Source organism: Ambystoma mexicanum, chromosome 14 (assembly GCF_040938575.1).
Source record: "Ambystoma mexicanum isolate Mex_15411 chromosome 14, UKY_AmexF1_1, whole genome shotgun sequence".
Classification (NCBI taxonomy): Eukaryota; Metazoa; Chordata; class Amphibia; order Caudata; family Ambystomatidae; genus Ambystoma; species Ambystoma mexicanum.
The window spans coordinates 105,535,814-105,556,516 of record NC_090940.1 but is presented as its reverse complement, the minus strand read 5'-3'; the positions used below and the strand labels follow the sequence as shown (position 1 = coordinate 105,556,516).

At 46.8% G+C, this 20,703-nt stretch overlaps 1 protein-coding gene across 12 annotated transcripts in view; it reads right to left on the bottom strand.

Moving 5' to 3' along the window:
* Nucleotides 1–20,703, bottom strand: part of RBM25 (RNA binding motif protein 25) — an 841,835-nt gene that overhangs the window by 245,792 nt on the left and 575,340 nt on the right. For all 12 annotated transcript variants that reach the window (XM_069638623.1, XM_069638627.1, XM_069638622.1 and 9 more), the window contains one exon: nucleotides 19,259–19,547. In XM_069638623.1, the coding sequence (XP_069494724.1) occupies nucleotides 19,259–19,547 (289 nt within the window). The remainder of the gene's footprint in view (nucleotides 1–19,258; nucleotides 19,548–20,703) is intronic.

Here is a 20,703-nt window from a genome sequence, read left to right as displayed (position 1 = left end):
GCTTTGGGTTGTGCTGAAGAGCCACCTGGAAGAGGACACTAAATCCATTGCCACCTGGATGTGGGCACTGATCGATCAAGTCAGGTGTGGTGGGTGTTAACGGGATTGGGTTCCAGAGGAGGTCCCAGGGTGGAAAAAGGGGAGAGGGCTAGCAGTGCCAGAGTGGTTAGATGGGTGCCGGGTAGGATGACAGTTGGGAAAGAGTTCATCATAAGAACACATGGAAATCATGATCACTGTTGAGTCCAACAGTAACGCCTCTGTATTTGCAAATCAGTCTTGCTTTTTTCTGGCGAAGGTGGAGTTCGCCGTCTCCTCCTCCGACGTCTGCTGGTATTGTTTCTAGTCCCATGAAGGAGACCAAACCTTTTGGGAATCCTGGAGTTTTGGTTCACTGACAAACCATGTGCAAGGCTGCAGGCAAAACCCATACCATAGACTAAACCTGGGCGCAGGGGACAGGCTGTCCCGACAACTCCAAACTCCTTGAACCCACAGATGTGAAAGTAACCATTGGTTACTACTCCAAGATTAGGTGCGACCTATACTGACTCTGTAAAAAGGTCTGACTTCCTTAGAACTACTGTTAAGTGTTCCAAACAAGGTTTATGCTTTGATGTGTTCCTTCAAGCATAGTGTTGTGTTTTTAGAATTGTGATTACATATGTGTGATAGTACTTATTTACCCCCTAGATTTATCTGGGCCTACTTGTATTTTATTTCATATTCTTTGCAATGAAAACAGCACTAAATTGAAAAATCAATAAAAAACAATTAAAAAAAACATTTTTATAATGCATAGTGTTTCTTTGGACCATTTGTATTAAAATTTAATTTGTACTGATTCTACAGCCCTCTCTCCCTCCTAAAATGAGCCTGGCAGCTCAGTCTACGCTACCTTGAACTCTGGTGGTACAGCCTTATACTAAGATTGGAGTCTTGTACTGCCTCAGTTGAATGGTTTTACTAAGTCCTGGACTTCAGAAAAACTGTCGTAACAAGGTCTGCTCAGTACCCTGCGAAGAAGAGCCTTAAGATGTGTCCCAGGACTGCCCTATGGGTGGACCAACTGAGTTTGGGCTACCCTGCTGCCGACGTCATCGTTACACGTTGAGGCCCGCAACGTGGGGGATCCTCCGCTTGCCCTACAGGATTTACCTGAGCCAAATGTCGGAGTCCTAGCGTCACAGGGACCCGAGATAGGAGGGAAAGTCCAACCGCAACAAGCGAGTCCCTTTGCGTCGCCGTGCTGCAGTGATCACTGTCTGAAACAGCTTACCCGAGTCGAGGCCAGTCCGGAGAGGGGTCCTGCATAGTGTTTTGCTGTATTCTGCCACGGAGAGTCCTTTCAACAGCCAAAGACATCAGACCGGAGATGGAACAAGTCAATTACCTGTAACTACTGTTCTCCAGCATCGGTCTGGCATGGATTCAAATGCGCATGAATATTCCCCGTCAGGCTGGGAATCCTCAGTAAAAAAAAATAAAGTTTCAGTTTCGTTCCTAAACTGTCTCTCTCTTATAAAGCAATCACTGCGCTCTGGGTCATACTGCCTCCGGCCAATGACTGCCCTCTATCCAAGCCCTTGCCCAGGCAGCCATCTTCAGATTTGATAGCATGTAAAGTGGCAGTAGGACCAAGAGAAGAGCCGCAGAGTGCCAGGCGGGAAGGTTTGCATGTGAAACCATGCCAGACGCATGCTGGAGAACAGTTACAGGTAAGTAACTTTTTCCTTCTCCAGCATGGGGTCTGGCATGGATTAACATGCTCATGAATAAAGAATACATAGCAGTACAATGTTCCACAACCACAGGAGGTGGCAAGGCTCAACTGAAGCAATCTCTTAGCTTCTCACCAGCAAACAGGTTGCCAGCACTGCTTGGCCAACCCTGGACTCCTCCCTGGAATCCCTGCCGAGACGCATTCGAATTTCTTGAAGGTGTGCGTCGACTGTAGCACACCTTCTGTTGTCTGTAGCAGCCCTGCAAATGTCCAGCAGGGGCAGACCAGACAGGAACTCTGTCGTAGCAGCGATCGCTCTGGTAGACTGGGCTCGGACGGCCCGGCATCAGTCGGTTTGCCAACTGGTGACATTGAGTGATGCAGCCGGAGAGCTACCTGGAAATGGAAGCCTTGGACAGGGCATTCCCATAGTTCACAGTACCAAAGTTGACAAAAAGCGGAGAAGCTTTCCGGAAACTGTGCTGCCACAAAACTTCAGCGCTCGTAACACATTCAGCCGGCGACAAAGGCATCGGAAAAAACACCGGTAACAAGGGCTTGTTGAGATGAAATTCTGACAGTACCTTGGGCATGAAGGAGGGGTGCGTCCGCAGCACCACCCTCGTCTCGTGGAAAGAGAAGTCAGGCCGCTTGCAGGACAGGGCCTGAATCTCACCTAATCTTCTTGCAGAGGTGATGGCCACTAGGAAAGCCGTCTTCCACAACAAACCTGAGCGGAGCTGAATGCTTGCGCCCGAATGGGACCCCCATGAGCCCAATCAGCACCATGTTGAGTTCCCACACCAGGGTCGGAGCCTTCACGGGCGGGAACGAACGGAACAGTCCCTTGATGATTTCCTTGACTAGACCGTGCGACCACAGGGACGACCGTCCCGGAGACCTGGTATAATCGGGAGATAGCCACCAGATGTACGATTGAGGCGTGTGTCAGTCCCGGTTTAGCCAATGACAGCAAATACGGAAGTACTTCAGGAGCTGTGACCCTTAGAGAGTTGACCTTCTGCGACCGTCAGCAAGTAGAAAAACACTTCCATTTGTGTCCGTAGCACTTCAAAGTCCACAACGCTCTGGCCTTGGCGAGCACCTCCCTCCAGTCTGCCGTAAACTCATAACCACCAAACACTAATGCGGAAGGGGGCAGGCCTTCAGGTTCAACGATCCTGAGTCGTGGTGCAGACATCAGCCTCCTTCCCTGGCGAGGAGGTCCGCCACCACTGGCAGCTTCACTGGAGGAGATGATGACATGCTGAGAAGGTCTAGGTACCAGATCTGCCTCAGCCAAGCTGGGGCGACGAGGATCATACTGCACCGGTACCGTCTGAGTTGACTGATAACGAAGTAGTAGTGGCAATGGAGGGAACGCACACAGAAATAGGCCTTCCCAAGGGAAGGAGAATGCGTCTCCCATGTCCCCCGGCTGGGGGAATCTATGGCACTTTACATTTGTCGCAGTCACAAACAGATCGATCAGGGGAGTGCCCCATTTGAGGAAAATGTTGTCCACTTCATCCTGTTGATGCCTTCACTCGTGGCAAGAGCGCAGCTGCCTGCTGAGAAAGAGTCAGCAACAGTGTTCTTTATTCCTGCCAGGTGAAACAGAATGAGGAACATACCCTGTGTGAGGGCCCAGGGCCACAAGTCCTGTGCCTCCTTGGAGAGCGCTGGTGATCTGGTTCCCCCTGCTTGCGGATTTAAAACATTGTGGTGGTATTGTCCTTCAAGACCCTCACCACTTTGCCCTAGAGGGACAGCAGAAATGACCCAAGAGCCCAAAATACTGCCTGTAGTTCCAGTATGTCGATGTGTAGCCTCTTCTCCTGTGGCAGGCACAGGCCTCTGGCGTGAAGACATCCGTGTGGGCTCCACATCCTTCCAGAGAAACATCCTTCATGACCGTCTCCTGGTAGGGGCGGCTCTGGAAGTCTGTGCCTCCGGAAATGTTGGAGCGCACACCCCACCACCTCATCGCCTGACGGAACTCCTCGTCGAGCACGCTCTAGTCCTGAAGCCTCCCAACAGGAGTCGAGGAACTCCTGAGTGGACGCATCTACAATCTGCAGAGCTGAATCAGTTATATGGCATGACATTATGACAAGCAGCGACTTGATGTTCCTCACTGTGGCGATCCTCAGTGCTAACAGCCGGTACACCTTGCGCAAGATAGCCGCTATCCTCTCCGAAGGAGACGCCAGGCAGGACACAGTTGAGCCTGGATCCCAGGAACAGTGCGTCCTGTGATGGAGTCAAGCAGGACTTTGCATAATTCACCCAGAACCCCAGGTCTGTCAGCAGTCGGACAGTTGGACGGTCTTCGCCGTGTGATCAACGGCGAGGTCTTTTGACTTGGCCCGGAAGAGCCAGTCCAGGTAAGGATGCACATGAATCCTATGTAGTCGTAGATTGGCTGCCACTGGCGCCAGGCACTTGAAGACTCTGTGCGCCGACTTCAGTCCGAAGGGAAGAGCTTTGAACTGGTAATGCTTCCCTTGGACGACGAAGCGCAGGAATTTGCAATGCTTTTTTTGTATGGGGACGTGGAAAAGCGCGACCTCTAGATCCAACAACAGTCTCCCTTCACCAGCTGTCAAAGCACGTGCTGCAGAGTGACCATCCTGAACTTCTGGGACTTCATACAGTTTAGTAGGTCGAGAATGGGCCTCCAGCCCCCGATCTATCTTGAGTAAACTCGAGCCCCTGTGGAACCAGCCCTAGCGTCCCTTTTATTTAACATGGCCCGAACCTCCAGCAGCAGCTGAGGGATGTGTTGTTCCTGTTGGGCCACCGGTAGTATTCACAGACACTTCCGTTGAAATTCTAAAGTGCGTCAGTGGGCGAGAGCGCGTGGCACCCATCGATTGGTGGATGTAGTTACTCACACGCTGACTAAGTTCGCCAGCCGGCCTTCCACCAGGGTGCATGGGAGGGGGCCACACATCCTGGCCAATTCTATTCTGCTTGGAGGTCAGCATGCCACTTGGGAGTCCTTGATGACGATGGTGGCCTTGGAGCGACCCCTGTTTGCTTCCTGGGTCGAAGAACAGGAGGGTTCACTTTAAGAGGAAGAGCCTGCGCCGAACGAGCGCGAGCGAGACTCTTTTCCCACTTATCTCACTTATGTATTTTAATTCGATTTTAAACACTTTCTTTTGGTTGTGGAGTCTGGCAAACTCCATAGACAGTTTACATTGTGTCACATAGCACCTTCAGTGAAACTACGGTTTCCAAGAGCAGTGAAGTGAAATTGACTTTCCTTACGCTTATAACTTTCTAGACCCAGCACACACCATCTTACAATAGGGTGCTGGAGGGGTTACTTAGTATCCCCTTGGTCTAGTTTCTCATGTAACCTCTTTATGTTAGACTTTCCTTGATGAATGAATGGTGGCAGCGGTTTACTTTTAACTACTGTGGTGTGCTTTTAACGCAGGCTGCGTTCACAGCTGCAGTAAAGCACCCAAGGTTGCCATTTTTATCAAAATGGACCTGGTCGTCTTTTTTTGCCATTTCTTAGTGGAAAAGTCCTTCTTGAGATTTACTCTGCATGCCAAACCAGGTCTGGTCCAATTGTTCGTTTTGCCTTTGGCGGGATTCACGAGTGAAGCCCACCTCTGGCTCCAGGGTGTCTGGCAGGGGCAGGAAGCGAGGGAGGTGCCCAAAACTCCCTGTGCTTAGTCTTATAGGAGACAGGAATGCACCCCTAGGTGATTGGCCAGCGGGCTGCCCGGCAATGACTGCCACCCTGCTGGATGACTGACAGCCAAGTTGGAATGAATGGGAAAAACCTGCATAAAAAAGGCAAGGCTTTTTGGCTTGGAAGGCAGAGTCGACCACTGGATGAAGGAATCCGAATAAGAACTTGGAAGCGACACCTGCTGCAACTCCTGGACTGTTGGTTTGCCCGGTGAAGCCCTGCTGCTATGCTGAAGCTCCAAATTAGTCTAGACTACAGAAGCCCTGCATGGACTTCTCCCCTTGAGTTGGTGGGACAATCAACTCCAAAGTAAGCCACCTGGACATCCTTTCGAAGCTGGCTGAATTTCCACTGCAGTCTCTGCTGGAACTGAATAGCCAGGGAGAGGAACACCAGATCATGTGTGTTGCTTTTAAGCTGGCAAAGAGCTACAGACAGATCCTTCGGACTCCCAAGAAGCAGGACTGACCGAGCCTAAACCAGCTCAACTGAGTGCTGGACCCCAGATGCAAGGAAAGCCCATCTCGACAGCCAGGAAACACAGTGTTGCTATTTGTGGTAGAAGCAAGGAGCTGAAATACTGAAGTGCCACTTGTTTGAAGATTACTGGTTGCAGTCGGTGACCATCCCAGTGCAGGAGTACCCACAAGTCCTCCCTCTTGTCCCCACGACTGAGGCCCAGGAACACCAGGATCTGCAGAGCTGCACAGGAACAGAAGCCATCTGCTGCACTTTTCTTCAACCTAAAAGGTACTGTACAGTCTAAGTGAACTTACCTCTTGTTGTGCAACCACTTGTCCTCGTTGGAGACTTGTCTTGGTTACTTCTGTAGAGTTGCTAGCAGCTTCTTCACCTCACAAGCCTAAACAGCTTGTGGCCCTACTTTGATTTCTTCTTATTCTACAAAGACTACTAAAATATTATGCAAGACTTTTATTTACCTGCAAGAAGTGCTTCAGTTCACCGCGACTTTTGCCAATTTAACATTGGCTGGCCTGGCTCCCTGAATGATTTCTCTCTTCTGCTTATGTGTTTTGCCTTCCTTCCAGGAAAGGGTTAACTGACTTTGCATTGTTTTTTTTTTTTAAAAGTACTTACCTGCTTAAGAAGAAATGTATGAACACTTGTCTTATTCCGAAACCTTTTCTTTAGCACTTCTCTCAAGTATATTCTAAATGCAACAGTGATGCATTAATGTCCACAACAAGGTAGCTATTGAAGTCACCCGAGGGTGTAGGTAGTGTCCGAACCATCACAAATGGGTATTTGCTGATTCAGAAAACTAACAGTATTTTTTTTTAAAGTATTTGTGTGTTGCTTTATATTGCTCCCTTCTGGAGAAGGCTTATTCAAACTGACTGTTAAACTAATAATTGTTTAATCAAGAAACCTGGTGTGTAAGTTTATTTGAATACTTGTCACTGAATCTCTGTGCAACTCTCATAAACCTCACATTGACCCCATCTTCAGATAAGCCTGGTTGCTCAACACGCTACCAACCTGTTTAGTACAGACTTATACCAAAGGTTGGGTTCCTATTGCCAGGGTGGTTGTAGTGCACCCAAAAAGTGCTGCATTCAATCTTGCCTAACAGCCGCCATGGCTCTGCTGATGCTGTCTGCAGAGTCCAGCCCCGACTGAAGAGAAACACATCCTCCTTTCAGTCTTTGACAATGTTCAGGAAGCAGTCTTTCTTCCCCTTCAGGAATGTGTTCAGCCACCATGGATATACAGTCAGATGGGGTGAAAGTAAGATTGTTATAAAGCACAAGTTGCATTTGCTGATTTTAGAGTCATGCTCCCAGCAGAGAGAACACTTATCACCATTGCTTTGAAAAGCTTGTCGTCCCCACCAGGCTCTATGGTTGGACAGGCAGCTTGTTTTGATGTTGATGTCACTGCCTGAACTACCAGGCTCTTTGGTGTTGGATATTTTGATAAGTAGTCTGGATCAGTACTCTAAAGCCTGTTCTTGTTGGTGAGGTTATCTACTGCTGGACTGGTTTCTGGTGCATCCCAATTCGACTTTACCCTTTTCCGCAGAGCAATCTGACATGGAAGTACAGGGTTCTCCTGTGGTCCCAAATCAAGTATATCTATAAGGTCGCCATGTTCGAATGGAAGAGCAGGCCTGCCCCACCCTAAAAAATCCATTACCATAGACAAACTGCCTGTATGAAGCATCTGCCTACTCTGCCAGGTCTGGTTTGCCAAATCCAAGCTCTGGCGATGTGTCTATGTCACTTGCTGACTTAAGGTTTTCAAAGAGGTCCTTTATTCTGGACTTCTCCAAAATAAGGGCCTCAGGAACTTTAGGCGTACCAAACTCCAAACCAAATGGAAGAGCACATTTGTCTGATGAAAAAATCCTTCCTAGGTAGTGGCTAATAGGATTTTTTGACATCATTCGAAACAATCTGAACACCTCCCATTCGGCAGGAGTCGTCGACTTGCTTAGGCAGGTTATCTTTCTCCAAGGAGAAAAATCGGAGGAAGTGGAAGGAGATCTATAGTGCATTTTCTTCATCTTTCTGGATGAAGACGAAAAGTGGTGTGAACCACTCCGGGATTGGAGTGATTTTGGATCACTTCCTTCGAGGGGTCCCCTTTCGAATCAGGCAAGTGCATGTTTTGGCAGTGTTGTCAAGGGGGATTTTGTAGGGGGCCTACCCGCTGCCAATTTCCCATTACACTCTTTCAAAGCCTTACCTGCCAGGCTGGCAAGACCCACAGGTTGTGTTTAAGATTTAGTTTTTGGTGCTTAACACTTGCTTAAACTGTTTTATGACGACATCTAGATCGAATTTTGATAGTTGGAATTCACTCCGATTTACAATGATATAATAATTTTCTACATTATAATCTCAACGCCATTTAGTTTTGATTTCAATGTTTAAACTTCAATGTAACTTAACCATTATAACACAGCGATACGTAACAATTCGGGCTCAGATATGCCTTTACAGGCAGCTGATTTTGTTTTTGGTGGTTAACACTTGCTCAAACTGTTTTATGACGACAGCTATTTAGATCGAATTTTGACCGTTGGAATTGACCCAGATTTGGAATGATTTACTAATTTTCTTTATGATGAAAATAATTTCAACGCCATTTTGTTTAAACTTCAATATCTAAACTTCAGTGTAACTAACCACTACAACACAGCGATCCGTACCAATTTGGCTCAAATATGCCTTCACAGACATCCCCGCCCTCGGGTACCTACCCGGGGGTGGGGCACGAGGCGTACGTGCTCCGGCTCTCCAGCTGGACCACGACGCCTCGCATCGTTTCCATGACAACGCATAAAGGAACACCGTCTGCGCAAGCGCGCATTCCCGTGGCTCACTCTGTCTGGGTTGACGAGGCAAGTGTTCCTAGAAACAGTGCGATAATGGTTGGGATCTGGAGATAGAGACATGGGTTGACAGTTTCCTCACTTTTTAACAGGGACGGCTCATTACACGTGCGTTCACACGCATTAAGTCGTCCAACATCTGACTCGGTATGTTTTTCAACGTTGAATGAAATACAGGTACCGTGACTAATGATATTTAAAACTGAAACGCATTCTCTTTGTATCTTTTGTTACATGGTGGGATGGATAGGATGAAAATTATCGATGGTACATGTTTTTGTTTACATATTTTTGTATCATGTGCTAATCTGTGTATAACGTAAATAGCTACAGCGAGAAGAACGTGATAGGCCTAATATGATGATTGCTCAATTGTTTATCAGCAGTGAATGCTATATACAGCAGAAAAATTAGAGATGTGAATAAAACATTTCTGACTACAGACTCAACGAGTAAAAGCATTTGTTCACAGAGATCGAATTTTGGAGTAAACTATGCAACAGCCCCCCCATGGAGATAACTGCGAGCGCCAACCTTAGTAAGGTGCAGTCACCTTATTTTTCTAGTTGGTTCATATTTATATGGTCTTTGTGCTATAAAACCATTTTTGGGCTGGCTGCTTCAGGCTAAAACAATATGGAACACATTTAAATATTGACTATAATGAATATTCAAACAAGAAAAACTTTTGGTGCCCATCGTTCTTCCCCGGTTTTAAGACCCACAGTCTGCCTGCCATTATATGCTCTATGCCAAAGCACTACAGACTCTTGAGTATCGGAGACATCTTGGCACGGCAGTGATGAGATTTGTTTAAACCCTGTCTTCGGGGTTGATAACTAGGCCATATCTCGAAAACGTCAGTATCAGAGAAATCAAAGCAGGCCATCATTCTCGAAGTGTTTTGTGGAAAAACAGAACTGAAGCCAGCCGGCGCTGTGCATGCTATATATACACACACCAGTGATGGTGTCAACCTCGAGACTGAGACCCTTCTAGGGACATCGAGTCAACTGAAATTAAATAAATTACAAAGCAGCTGAAGCTGGAAAGAAAGATATCTAAAGAGGAGGAATGCATGGGAAGACAATCCATTCAAGAGTTTAGCCAAAACTAAATCAGGATAGAGTGGAGAGTGGTCAAGTTCTAGTCTTGGCAGTGTGCACAGTATGGCAAGGGGCCTAGAATAAAATAATTCAGCTTAGACAGTCGGTTCTAAGATAGTTTATTTAGGCCTAGAAACATAATGAAAAATATAACTAGCAGGAAGTAAAATCAAACAATTCCATAGATAAGAACTTGTATGAAGGAACCCAGACAATCAAACAGCCTTGCATCATTCAAACAGGGCGGTAGGGTGTTGCCAATCCTTTCTGGACAGTCAGCCTCCCAGTCTGAACTGGATTCTCGCAGTCAGACAGCAAGACAAAGGACTGCAGATTTTTGGACTCCTCCCTCGCTTCCTGCCTTCAAAGACACTCTGGACAAAATAGACAAAGGATTTTCCCGCCCTGGAGGTGGAAGGAAGGAACAAGAAAGGACAAGGAACACTGAAATGGTGACAAAAGACGAAAGGGGCCATTTTGGTAATGTGAACACACATGGCTGCATTTACCGGGGCTGTGGAAACAGCCTGCTGTAAAAGTGCACCAAGTTAGGAAGATGGTTCACTGCCACCAGACATTAAAAGTTAAGCTTGTACTTTTAACAGAAATGTTAGTTAAAAGGAGAAAGGGATCTCCCCAGCACTCAACACATGGCAGAGCTTCACCTAATAAAATGGAAAAGGGATTTAAAGATCCTTCCTACCCCTGGGAGCTCTAGTTGTCACAAGCTAAGCAAGTGAAAGTTAAATGGGGAGCCCCAAGGGCAACCTAGCAACAGGCAGTATGTACCAAATGTTGTCAGAGGAAAACATTTTTAAAAAGACTACAGTCTTAAAAATGACACCCATAGAAATGTTTTTTTAAAAAAAGTAAAAGATTATGTGAGTGGGGAAAATTGTTCCCACTCACTGAGGTATAAGGAAAAAGTATCCACCAGTAAAGCAAAAGGCTCTGGAGGTTGACACAGGTCAGGAAGAATTTCATTGCTATGACAATCTTACCCAACAACGATTCCAGCAAGGTAGTCCACGAGAGCTGCTCAGTTCACCGGGAAGTCCAGGGACACTTCCAAGAGCAGGCAACCTTAAGTAGACAGACTTTCTGGTTCCACTAGTTCAAGGGCTGAACCTCTAACAAAGGTCTTCAGACAACAGGCAGAGGAGCAGGGCTTCACCGGGCCAATTGCGGGACAGGATACTGATCCACTGCAGAAGCAGTCCTTCGGTCATCAATAGGCTGCTCTTCTTCAAAGCATTTTTGGCTACAATGTAGATCTCAAGAATAGCTGCAGGAGTCCTTCTCCAAAACTGGAGCTGAAAGCAGATGCAAGCCCACTAAAGGAAAGGATCTGCACCATTCAAACAGCCAGTAGTTATCCAATCATGGACAAATTCGGGTTTCACATCTGCCTCAGTAGCAGACTTTAGGCACCAGGGATGCAGACTGGGACTGGACATGCAGAATAAACAAATGGCCAAACTACAACAGGACCAAGGAACAAGTGAAGATTTTGTGGCACGTTAGGGCACTATTCACTTTTAGTAGCCATGCGCAGTAAATGTGAATGTGCACATGAAAAGGAGCAAACATTGTAAAAATGAAACTGCTGCCAACAGCTTGTTTTTATACACAAAAAAATAACCCAAAAGCCCAAGTGTAAAACGTTATGGAGATATTAAAGTATCCCCATTGCACTGCTGTGTGCAATGTAAAAATAAAAAAATTCAAATGAGAAACAAACGTTTTCCCGGTACTGACAGTCGAAAAGACTAGCCCGTTTTCCTATAACAAAAAAGAGAAAGGAAAGTCAACCTAAAGGCTTTACTTCAATTCATAAAGTCAGATTAGGATTTAAAAAAAAAAAAAAAAAAAAACACAAAAAGTTAAACGAATAGGGTTCCATAGAAAAAATATGGAGGAAAGAGGCAAAATGAAAATCTTTCCAAGCAGTCTGTACCTGACCACCAATGGAAGAGCCGCAACTCTGCAATTCTCAAAGTTTGGAAAATTGTCAAAAAAAATTACAATTTAATCGTTAAATGATATAACTTTGAGGACTACAAACACTACTGCAGTAAAAGAAATCTGAAGATGGCCTTGGAGAATGACATGCGTTACTCACCGTAATAGCATTTCTGATGATTGTATCTTCTTAGATTTACATTGCTGTGCATTTGGTCCGACATCCAGTGGCAACCGCGGAGTATTACATCTGGTCTTTCGGGGACCGAAAGGGGACGTCGGCATAGGTGTGTTTGTAACACTATCTCTATCATGACATGTAGTGTACCCAAAATCCCTCACGCGCCGAGGTATCTCCGATTGTATTTTTTCTACCATGAGGGAGCCCAAGGCTATTGTGAGTGAGTACATAGAGAGACAGTAGTAAGACGTCTATGTTCCTTCCACCCAAGCGGGGAGGCAGGGTGGGCGCATGTGAATATAAGCAGATACAATCATCAGAAATGCTATTACGGTGAGTAATGCATGTCTTCTGATGCCTGTTAATCTCCTTAGAATCACATGCTGTGCATAGACTAGCGAGCAGTACCCGGAGTTGGAAGTGGGTTATGAGAAGGAACAGTAGTGAAAAGATCTCTTAATACTGCTTGTCCCATCTAAGAATCAGATCTAGAATGAATGTCTAGGCAATAGTGTTTTGTAAAGGTGTGTACAGAACTCCAGGTTGCCGCTTTGCAAATGGACTCGAGGGAAACATTTGCAATGAATGCTATGGAAGACCCAGTGCCCAGAGTAGTGTGTCCTATGCTTGAAGGGCAGTTCTCTCTTACCAAGAGAGTAACTTAGTGCGATGCATTTGACAATCCACATTGAGATAGCCGATTTAGAGACAGGGTCCCCTTCTCTACAAGTTGCCACTGAAAAGAAAAATTGGTTCGTCTTCCTCCGTGGTTTCGTTCTTTCCAGGTAGAACATGCCCCGTGCACATCTAGTGTGTGTAGGCTTTTTTCAGCCATGCTAGTGGGATTCTAGTGGGATTCTGGAAGAATGTGGGTAGTTCGATTGATTGGTTCACATGGAACTTCGAGATGAATTGCGGCACAAAACTGGGATGAGTGTGCAGAACCACCTTTAGAACTGAAAGGGCCTGTAGTTCGCTAACCCTTCTAATACAAGTGATAGCCACTAGGAAGGCTGTCTTGTAAGTAAGGTATTTTAGACTTGCTTTATGCATTGGTTCAAAGGGAGAACCCACAAAACTGGTCAAAACCACATTTAGATCCCATCCGGGAGTGGGGTTAGAAATGGGGTGGGGATGAATTCTCTTAACCCCTTCCATAAAAGCCTTAACAGGTATTTTCCAACACAACACTTTCTTTTGTGACGTAGTGTAGGCTGATAGAGCGGCTAGATGAACCTTTAGGAACAACAGAATGTGGGTAGGCGAGCAGTCAATAGGATTGACGCCCTGAGGTTTTATACCACATGACAAAGCATCTTCACTTACTGCAACAGCAATAACGAGTGCTAGGTTTTCTCGCCTCCGTGAGTATCTCCATGCATCTTTGAGGGAGTTGAAGGTGTCCAAACTATGACCTCAGGAGCCAGGCCGCTAAGTTCAGAGTTTGCGAGCATGGGTGTAGTGTCTCCCCTCTGTCCTCGGAGAACATGTTGTACGGGCAGGGTAGTTTCACAGTGGGGGAGAGGGACATTTCCATTAGATGAGCGAACTAGGGTTGGCGGGCCCACCAAAATCATGGTAACTGGTTCCTGATGCATCTTTTGCACTATCTTGTTGAGTCTGGGGTTGGGGGGGGGGCGAGAGGCCTAGACAAATTTCAATGACCATGTTATCCAGAGTCCGTTCCCCTTGGAGTGGTTCTGGGGGTATCTGGGGACGTAATCTTGGCATTGGGTATTCTCCAGAGTTGCGAACAGGTCGATCTCTGAGAAGCCCCATTCTGCGAAACATTGGAGACAATATCTTTGTGCAGATGCCATTCGTATTCTACAGGCAGTGGAAAATCTCGGCTGAGATAGAAGATGGAGTTCTCCTGGAACGTGTTGTGACAGTAGGAACATATTGTGTTTGAGAGCCCACATCCCAATGTTCTGGGACAGCTTGGATAGCTCTGGAGAGTGTGCACCTCTGTTTATTTAGGTAATACATGGCTGTGGTGCTGTCTGCCAGGACTGTTTTCCCCTGTAGCTGTGTCTGAAACTCCTTCAGTGCTTTGAATACTGCTAGCAGCTCTAAAGGATTTATATGGTTGATGCTACCTGTGGGGACCACACTCCGTGCCCTGTCTGCTGAAGCAGGTGAGCTCCCCACCACATGAGAAATAGGTCTGTTGTGAGAGTGGCTTCTACTGCGGGGTGGATAAGGTCTTCCCTTTGACTACCACTGCAGAGAGAACGAGGGCTGGCGAGACAACTACCAGATCTTACCATTGTCCGCTGGCCTGACCACTGGCTGTTAAGCTACTCTTGCAAGGGACACATGCGCAGCCGCGCGTGGGAAACTAAGTAAATGCATGACGCCATCATACCTACCAAGCGCATGGCCTTGCATAGCGTCACTTCCCGACGGGCTACATATTGAGGGATCTGAGAAAGCATGTTCTGAACCCTCTCGTTGGAGGGGAAGACGAGACCGTCCTTTGTCCGAATCAGAGCCCCTAGAATTTGCTTGACTTGAATAGGGTCTAAGCTGGTTTTCTTCTAGTCTATGGAGAAGACCAGACTGAACAGGAGGTCTATTATCGAGAGTATTCATTAGGCACGTTTCGTAAGAGTCCCCTGTTATGAGCCAGTCGTCGAGGTAATGGTAAACTGGGATGGATAGTCTGCGCAGGTGTGCTGCTGCTACTGCCAGAACCTTTGTAAACACCCTAGATGCCGAGGCAATGCCGAAGGGGAGTACTTTGAATTGATGGTGCCCGTCCTCTATCATGAACCTTAGATAGGTTCTGTGCACTGGCAACATTGAAATATGAAAATATGCATTTTTCCTGTCCAATGTTGCCATGTAATCCCCCGTTTCAACAGTGGGATTACTTCCTGCAGAGATACCATACAAAACTTTTGGTTTGACAAATATGTCCGCTGGGTGCAAATCTAATACAGGGCGCATGGTGAGGTCCTTTTTGGGTACAAGGAAGTACACTGAATAAATCCCCTTGTTTACCTTAATTGGGAAGGCTTCTATGGCATCCTTTCCCAGAAGTGCCTACTACTTCTTCTAATAGGATTTGCAGACGGTTTGGCATCAGGCGTCGTGCTCTGGGCGGTTTCAATTGTGGAAGTCGGGGGAATTCCAAACAGTACCCATGGGTGACCATTTTTAGAACCCACTGGTCTGATGTAATCCCCTCCCATGCTGAATGGAAAGATGTTAAGCGCCCCCTCGACCGGGGTGACATGGGAGGGGACCTGGCTCTGTAGGACATTTCTGACCAGAGGCTGTGGCTGCCCTGGAGTTGGGGCATCTGCCTTTCCCGCGCCGCTGACCCCTAGGTGGATAGCTGGTGGGCGTGCTAGATGCTTGTCCCGAGTTAGTTTCCCGTATAGTACATGCCTCGAAAGGACCGGCGAGAACCGCTTCCCTTTTTTTTGGTGGGGGGGGGGGAGGAGGAGGAGGGGCAGGGGGCGGTTTGTGTGATTTGCTGAAGGTACCGAGTCTTGTGCTCTTTTTTGGCAGTCTCTAGAGTATTGTCTCTAGAGTATTGTCGACTGCTTTACCAAAGAGATTAGACTCCTCGATAGGTTTGTTAATAAGAGCTGTTTAGGCCTCCGGCTTGAGGCCCGAGATTCAGAGCCAAGCGTGCCGTTTGAGCAGGGTGCCCCGAGCCAGAGATCTTCCTGCCGTCTCTGCAGTATACAGAGTGTTTTTTAATACATTTTGGTTGACCTGCCTGCCCTCGGCCACAATGGCGAGTAATTTTGTTCTTGCGGGTTCAGGCACCTCCTGGAGACCTTGTATAAGGTTCCACTGCGCATTGGCATAACTGGCAAGCATTGCAGCGTTTGCTATGCGGGTGGTAAAAGCAGCTGCCGTGGTAATTTGCTTACCCAAGGCATACAATCTTTGATTCCTTATCGGGAGGTGCATCTCCCGTAGCAAAGGGTACTCCCGCTTGTTTCCCGGTGGTGGTAACCACTAGCGAGTCGGGGGTGGCGTGGCCTTTAATATATGTAGGATCAGTAGATGATGGCATAAATAATTTCTCGAAACATGGATTTACTGCCCTAGTCTGGGCTGGTGTGACCAAGGAAGGAGCCAATCTTTTAATGGAATTAAGGAGAGGATGGCTTGGCTGGAGTGGGGGGCCTGGGGGCAGGGGGAGGGTTCTTTAAGAAGATCCTCCACAGAATCTTGTTCAGGTAGGGCCTCCTGGGTGACGATTTTAAAATAATCTGCTGCCTTCCTTAAGATTGCATTGAATGCCATCTGATCGTCCACTGGGGAAGCTTGGCGGGCCGGAGTGGAGGGAGGGGAATCCAACCATATGACATTGTGTCCTGGTCGTGAGTAGGAAGTGTCCATGGTTCTGTCTCAACCTGCGACTGTTCTCGCAACCTTCTGTGGGATCTGCCTGGTCATCCACAGTGTAGTCTTGTGGGAAGGTAGTATCCCCTTCCTCATCATAAATGACCTGATAAGTATCCTGGATGGAGAAAAGTGAAATGTTCTTTAGAGGGTGCAAAATTTCTAGGAAATTTAGAAACCGGCACAAAAGGAGGGTCCTCCCGAGGTCTCTTGGGGGTAGGTTGCTCTGAAAGTGAGAAACGTTTCCATTATGTTTCATGCACCCTTCAAATTTTTCTTTGGTCCATTTTTATGAACCAGAAGGGTTCAAGGGTGGAATATGTTCATTTTCCTCCCTATGGCACCGAAATTTGTTTCCCATAGAGCTAGCCAAAGGCACCCGACTCTTCATACGCTTGAGCATCAGGGAGTTGTGGCGCGTCTTTTCAAGTGTCTGCGGCCCGCTCTTGGTGCTTCATTGTCTCTTTAGTCTTCAGCCCCACTGCCAAAGAAATCCTAACAATGCTTTCGGCGAAGTGGGGCGTGCCCTATGACTAGGAGGCCTCGGACACCCAACCGGGGCCTTGGAGGGTGTCGGAGCATCAGCAAAGCGCACTTCGACAGCCTAATGTGGTTTGGAGGTAGCGCTCTTCTTTTGTAGGCGCAGTCGCAAGATGCTGCTGCGGATGCGGGGAAGGTGTTTGGTCCTGAATATCAGGATTCGGTCGAAATTTTCGGCGGTCCTGTTGGCGCTTTCGCCAGTCTCGTTGGTACAGTCGAAACCAGGGCTGGGGTTGTGCATTTAGTGCGACGATCTTGTACGCCCTTGTCGCCGGATGTTTTCCCCATAGCGTGACTCGCGCCAGGCCTAGCGGGGGTCGGGGACGGGCGTGGCAGGCCTAGAGGTATCCGCCATGAGATCGATGGCATCAGACACAGATGCCTGGCCATCACTAGTACCCCTGTCACTTTCAGCAGATGCAGTGGTGGGGGAAGAAGATCCAGCCCACGGCATGCCGTAGGCGGCCCACAGCTTAACGCGGCACTCCTTAAGCGTTTTAGGTCGAAGGAGTCTACAGGCCGCGCACCACGTTTTATCGCGGTCAAGGGGGTAGACAATTATTGCACTTATCGTGCTCCTCCTTCCAAGGGTATCGGGCCCTGAAAGAGGGGCAAAACCTAAATGGAGTCCTTTCCATAGCGAAAGGTAATAAAAGCGTTGACCAGACCTAGAAGGCAAAGAAGGGGAAAGAGGAGAGCTATAGCTGAAAGGATAAGACCACCCCGACCCCACTCTCCCTTCTGTGTAGGCTGGCCAGAGGGCTCGGCCACGTGGGCGGCTCTGCCTCCGGAGTTTTGGCATCGAAGCCCACCGCAGTCTTGGGCGTTGAAAGTCCCATTGTCTTCGGCGTAGCACAGGAAGCACCGTCAAAGTTATTGTGAGGGGATAATCGACAAAGTCGATAACCAAGGTATAACAATGTCTCTTATGAAAGAGCTCCACAATAGGGCGACCAGTTATCTGGGCAGAAAAAAAACTATCTGAGGGACCACGGCACCTGAGGGATTTTGGGCACACTACATGTCACGATAGGGATAGTGTTACAGACACGCCTATGCAGACGTCCCCTTTCGGTCCCCGAAAGACTCTGCGGTTACCACTGGATGTCGGACCATATCCACTGCATGTGATTCTAAGCAGATTAACAAGCATCAGAAACTAGGTTTTCATATACATTTTCAGAATCAGATGTACGTTTGATTTGGACCTAGAAGATTGATGATTTGACATCAGGACGCTTTAAAAAAATCTTTGCTCCTGAATGAACATAGCGGAAATCGCACATTAGGACTTCAACAATTATTGATTTACTGGTCTGTGCAGTAAAGCTTGTGATGGGGTTTGTTAATACACAGAAAGATCCTTGAACTACTAACTTAATAATTGCCCATATCTTTTTATACTCTTGATTATATAATTAAAACTTCGCTATTTTGATATGGATGACAGTTAAGTTTTGAATTTGTGACATTTTTATGCTGAATGAAATTTTCGATTTAGCCCATTTGGTCATGAAGTTGAACTAGGATCTCAATTTTGTGTTCTATCATACAGGTTCCATATAGATGAGGTGAAGGATCGTACTAGGTGGGCATCAATCTTTATTTATAGTTATTGTAAATACAAAGAATATTCATATTATCTTTAAGGTTTACCAAGTGTGCATACAAAATATATATTTTTTTTTAAAGACCCAGACATGTTATGTGCAGTCCACCAAATGGTACCATTTTACAAAGGTTAAACAGCTACCACCCTAGACACAACTAAGAGGTTACGCTGAGATTAAGGGATAACTTCAGAATAGCCCTGCCTTGGGAGTCAAAGACTGTGCCGAGCATGATAACAGTCACACTTAAATCAGGTTTAGGTTTAATCCTGGCTGGGACAAAAAAGGGAGTTAAAACATTTCATTTTTTTAAAATAAAAAATAAAGGAATCCAACAAAAACCAGGAGGGGATCCAATATCAGGGAAAATAATTGTATGAATTGAATTTTGTCTGAACATCGTAAATTCAAAATGTTTTCAAATACCTTATCCAAAGCTCGAAGCCTGCTCAGCAAATGCTTCGGTCACTCAAAAGACAACTTCTCAACTGTAGTGATTGAGTAAACTAAACTTTTGCACTATTCTTTAATCTTGGAACCCCGTGGCACATTTATATGCAACTATTTACAGGACTGTGACAGTGTCTCAATGTAATATTCAATATTTCTTTGCTCAAAGCAGGATGCAGGTTGATTAACAACCAAGGTCCTGTAAAGTAAGCAAGAAAAGTAGATGTAAATTATCACTGTAACATTACCTCTTGATAAGCAGCTTCCTTCTCACGAAGTTTGCGCTCCAGTTTCCGGCGTTCATAGGCATCTTCTTCATCTTCTTCTCTATCCCTTTTCTTTTCTTTTTCCCTGTCCCTGTCCCTATCTCGATCTCGGTCACGATCTCTTTCACGTTCCCTCTCTCGCTCACGTTCCCGTTCTCGCTCCCTCTCCCTCTCCCTCTCCCTCTCCCGTTCACGTTCTCGCTCTCGCTCTCGCTCCCTTTCACGCTCCCGCTCCAAAATACGTTCCCGCTCCCGGTCTCTGCTTTTCTCACTGTAGGGGGAGAAACAGATTAAGTTAATTTTATCCACAGATGATCATTTTTCTTTTGTGCACAGAAGAAAATATTTATATAATACCAACTTGGCGTTTGTGTTAATAAATCATAAGAAAGCCCTAAAGCTGCTTGTCAAGACTCTGCCCAGGGCAGCATGCGCCAAAACAGGGCCTCAACTGACACTATGCCAAGAACAGCTAACGCACACAAAAGACAATGATTCACTGACTCCATTTAAACACCAGTGCAGCAACACCTAACCGCCCTACCCAGATGCCCAACGTTACACATTTTGCTTAGAAGGACCTGTAAGCAATAGTACATAAGACCATGAAAATGGCACAATTGGTGCAAAATAAAAAATATAGCATAAGCAAAATCCCTGCATATTGAGATTAAGCATTTAATAAAGCCAATGTTGTGACATTTTCAACTATGCAACACGCAAATAAGCCAGATATCTACTGTTTTCATATTTTAGTCTCATGCAAACTCATTCAATGCCCTTTGTGGTTGGAACGCCCTCAGTGACAGTCAATGTTTGGGAGATTCTAAGTTCATTAAAAGATGCTTGTGTGGATTTTGCCATGTTAGGACTCGGGGGAGTTAGGGGGGAGGGTGGGGGGTGTTGGTGCTCTAGGCTCCAGTAAGCAGCCCAGAGCTCAGGTAGGTGGGCAGGTGCTGTTGGTGGTTTAGGATAGAGTGCTATTGTCGGAGATTCAATGTTTACCCAGTTGGACCAAACTTTTGCGTAGGATGTTGCTGCATTAATGGCACAGATATGGAGGTACGTCAGATGTTTCAGTGTTGGCAAATGCGACGGCTAAACTGGAATTGCATAGCCCCCATAGCAGAGATTGTCTTCAATGTCGTTTTCTTTAGGTCCAACGAGATTCGCTGCTCTTGCCAGTTGTGGTCTCCAAAGATTTTTAAAATCGGAGTAGTGGGGAAGGGGCCCGTAGGGACAGGGGAGTGATGTACGATAGTCTGTTGGTGGCAGGGTGAAATAGGTCAGTGTGCCGCTACTGGCATCCATTGAGGCTTGGGTGCATAGGTATGTTGGTTTTGGCCCAGTGATTCTGTGCGTGTATAGAGTGAGAGGGTTTCAAGAGGAGGAAGGGAAGAGCCAGGTTTTGAGGGCCTTTCTGTATG